The sequence below is a fragment of the Rhinopithecus bieti genome, unplaced genomic scaffold (genome assembly GCF_001698545.2).
Source record: "Rhinopithecus bieti isolate Rb0 unplaced genomic scaffold, ASM169854v2 scaffold_7414, whole genome shotgun sequence".
NCBI lineage: Eukaryota > Metazoa > Chordata > Mammalia > Primates > Cercopithecidae > Rhinopithecus > Rhinopithecus bieti.
This window is the reverse complement of record NW_016806087.1, coordinates 1,522,345-1,526,577: the sequence shown is the minus strand read 5'-3', so window position 1 is coordinate 1,526,577 and position 4,233 is coordinate 1,522,345. Positions and strand designations below refer to the sequence as shown.

The 4,233-nt window shown below is 36.6% G+C and overlaps 1 protein-coding gene across 1 annotated transcript; it reads right to left on the bottom strand.

The window, feature by feature from the left end:
• Window positions 1-705: 705 nt before the first annotated feature.
• LOC108531288 (lupus La protein-like) lies at window positions 706-2,192 on the bottom strand. The gene is given in 3 exon segments (XM_017874646.1): window positions 706-1,250; window positions 1,252-1,743; window positions 2,027-2,192. Coding segments are annotated over 3 exon segments (831 nt in total). The 5' UTR covers window positions 2,093-2,192; the 3' UTR covers window positions 706-977.
• Between the last annotated feature and the right edge of the window lie 2,041 nt (window positions 2,193-4,233).

The window sequence follows — 4,233 nt, the reverse complement described above, 5'->3', positions numbered from 1 at the left end:
AGCATATGCCTTTTTGGCAGGAACACAGAAGTGATGTGCCTTTCTTAGTGTGTCCAATAGGAGTTACTCGATGTCAATAAGCAATGATGCATTGACCTTAACCTTGATCACTTGGTCAAGTTGGTGTCTTCTGGGTTTCTCCATGGAAAAAAAATACCTCTCTCCTTTAGTACATGCTTGAAATCAACTGAATTTCCAAGGACAAAGGAAAACGAGTTAAAATATCTTTAGTTTAATTTTACTAAACACTTTTCAACTTAATTTCTTAATGTAGTCTCACAATATGCAGGCGAATGTAACCTACTTTCCCCAAATATCTTTCTATTTCTATTTTGGAATATTGTCTTACAATAATTTTTATTTGACAATTTCCACTAGAAGTAGATCATCCCTCATCTTAAATTTTAATACTTTTTTCTTCCCTATCACTAAGACTTTACATAATTAGGTTTCTGCTCTACATATTCTTAAACATCTATTAACATACTATCAAAGATCATCCAATTAAATAGTATAAGGCATTTATTTATGATAAATATGACTCTACAGATTAGTTATATGAAAGACCCTTGCAACAGTGTTCGATAGTGACTTATCCAAACAACCTTTATATGTCTTTTGACATTTTGCATTTAGGCACGTTTGTCTTGCAAGCACAGGCAAGGACTGTTGTTTTGTTTCATTTTTTTTTTCTCTTTTCATACAGTATATATTTTATTAGTTTGTACTAATACATTCTCATATTACAAAGGCAATTTAATGGAAGAATCTTCCTTTTGATATTTGAATCGTCTGAAATAACACAAACAGAACTATACATTTGCGTAACAAAAAGACAAGTTAAACAACAACAAAAAATTTTCCTTTCTCACAGGTGGACATTGAAGTGGACCTAATTCGGTTTTCCTTTTAAAAGCCCTTGCAAACAAAAGTAGTTTAAAACCTATTTAAAATGAATAAAAAATTGGTTTACTAAACTACTGGTCTCCAGCACCATTTTCTGTTTTCTGTTGTTTGGATGCAGGTTCTTCTTTGTCTGTTTCTTCTCTTGCTCTTTTCACAGGTCCAGTTGCACCATTTTCATCATGTTCATCATCACTAGCAAATTTCGTTTTCTTGCCCTGAAACTGTACTTTTCCTTTAACAAACCCAGCCTGGGCAGCTTTATTACCCTTTCCTTTTCCTTTAAATCTACGACCTTTTGACTTCCATTTGTTTAGGGATTCTTGTTGGTCTTCTATTATTTTTTTTCAGTGCTTCTTTTTCCACCTCTCCTTCTAGTACTTCCCAAGTCACTTCTTTGTTCCTTAATTGTAGGTTACCATTATTTGCATCTTTGGCTTTACCCAAAGCTTCCTTGGCTTTTTCTTTAAATAGAATTATCCCCTCTTTTGCTCCTCTGACGAAGTCTATCCATTTTATTTCACCATGATTTGAGAAAAGTATGTGTAAATCTTCTCTACAGGTCTGATCATCTAAATCACCTGAAAATTTCAGCAAGCATCCAATCTTTTCTTCTAGAGATTTCATTTCAGCATCTTTTTCTAACTTTTGTTTTGCTTCTTGCTCTTGTTTAGCTCTTAATTTAGCTTCCACTTTGTTTTGTTTTCTTTCTTCATTTTTTTTGGCAAAGTAATCATCCTTGAAAAGTATTAGCAGGTCTGTTTCTTTGTACTTCTGGTCAGGGGTCTCTACAAACTTCTTAGCAGATTCAATACTATCAAACACAACAAAAATTGATCCCTTAAATGCTTTATGCAATGTTCTTCTCATCTGAATGTTTAGTACTTGACCTTTATCTTCTAACCATTCTTTTATGTCATCAAGAGTTGCATCAGTTGGGAAGCCTTTAATATAAACAGATCTGTTTTTTACATCATTTTTATACTCATCAGTCACTTCAGGTAGGGGTTTGCTTGGAGACCTTCTGATTTTAGTTTTATCTTCACTGATTTCCATGAGTTCTGCCTTGGATTTGCTCAGTGCTTCCACAATTACATTAAAGTCTGTTGTTAGACGGTTCAACCTCAATTTGATGACAGATTTTGGCCTCCAGGGCAGCCATCTTTTCATTATCACCATTTTCAGCCATTGTGGCTATCTTTAAGGTTCCGGCCCACAGAGCCGCGCCACAGGCTCACACACAGCAACAGCAACGACTCCACTTCCCAGCTCCGCCGGCCGGCCTAAAGCGCTCCGTTTTGTTTCATTTTGTTTTTCAGTTCTGGACTATCTTTTCAAGCTTTATTTATTTATTTATTTATTTATTTATTTATTTATTTATTTTGTAATAAGTTTGGCAGATAGAAATAGTGTTTCTCTCTGGAGCAATGTTCAGGCTTGCTTACTGACCTTTTATAACATATTTATATTCTGAGCTCAGAGTTCCTCTCCTGTAATGCAATTCACTGTATGTTCAGATGTCATTTGACTCTGTTTGCATTTCCCAGTAGGAAGTCGGACACAGCCTGCTGGGCGCAGTGGCTCATGCCTGTAATTCCAGCACTTTTAGGGACTGAGGCGGATGGATCACCTGAGGTCGGGAGTTAAAACACCAGCCTGACCAACATGGAGAAACCCCGTCTCTACTAAAAATACAAAATTACCCGGGTGTGGTGGCACATGCCTGTAATCCCAGCTACTCGGGAGGCTGAGGCAAGAGAGTCGCTTGAACCCGGGAGGCGGAGATTGCGATGACCTGAGATCATGCCATTGCACTCCAGCCTGGGCCACAAGAGCAAAACTCCGTCTCAAAAAAAAAAAAAAAGAAGTTGGACACGGTGAAATGGTACAAGCAGAAGCTAACTCACATGCTACTGCTATTGCTGTGAGTAAGAGTCCTTTATTTGTGACCCAGGGATGTCATGGCTTCCAGAAATGTAAAATCTCAAACTCTGCACAAGCCTTGAGCTGCCTGTTAGTTTTTTTTTTTTTTTTTTTGAGATGGAGTCTCGCTCTGCCACCCAGGCTGGAGTGCAGTGGCTGGATCTCAGCTCACTGCAAGCTCCGCCTCCCGGGTTCACGCCATTCTCCTGCCTCAGCCTCCCGAGTAGCTGGGACTACAGGCGCCCGCCACCTCCCCGGCTAGTTTTTTGTATTTTTTAGTAGAGACGGGGTTTCACCGTGTTAGCCAGGATGGTCTCGATCTCCTGACCTCGTGATCCGCCCGTCTCGGCCTCCCAAAGTGCTGGGATTACAGGCTTGAGCCACCGCGCCCGGCCTGTTAGTCTTTTCTCTCCGTCTCCTTGGAGCCTCTCAAGCTGAAGAAGGACATACACAGAGGAGATTAATGCCAACTGGAAGTGCCAAATTCTGGAGGAAACAGGTTAAAATAATTTTGTGGTATATTTAAAAAAAGGAAGCATTTGGATTCGTGGAAAAACAAAGACTTCTTGAAATTATATACTTTCAAGCAGAAAACAGTAAAATCTAGCTTTTTTCCTATATGTTATTTTATTCTGTAAGAGATAATATAGCACATTTTATTTTAATTAGTTTTAAAATTTCCTTAATACTCATAAAAAACTAAATAATAAAATTTTGATACTGGAAAGAGTTACTGAAACATATCATTCTCTCTCAACTCCTTATCCTTTTAGCAATAAACACTGCTGATGATGCAGTATTTTCCTGTGCATAAAAATTCATATAAGCATATCTGAATATCGACAATTTTTAGTTAACATTCTTATGTAACTGTGTCCATGCTTCATAAGCTTATTATGTTTTCTTCCCGACTTAATATCTTGGAGACATTTTGTGTTACTATATTTGGAGCTACCTATTGTTAAAATTGCTGCTAACATTGTTCAGTGTATTTAACTATTCCCCATCTTATGCATTCACATCTGTGCACACACAAACACACATGAATGCATTTGATAGATGATACTGTGTGAATTAATTTGTAAGCAACCTGCTCATTTAATCCTTTCATTTGTTTTTCTGATTCAATATAAAACAGTATTACTTTCCAAATTCTCTATTAATTATAATTTATTAATACATTTTCTCACTTTTCACTACCATGAGCAATGCTAAAATGATAATCTTTGATCAGATATTTAGTTGCAGATATTCAAGAGCACCTAGAGAAAATAATCCCAGCAATAGAATTTCTTGTTCAAAACACTGGTATTTTAAAATCACATTGTAGGTAATAATTTTATTTATTCTTTTAATAAAGTTATTCTTTGAATTAATTTTTGCCTTAATTTAATGACCAAAATATCC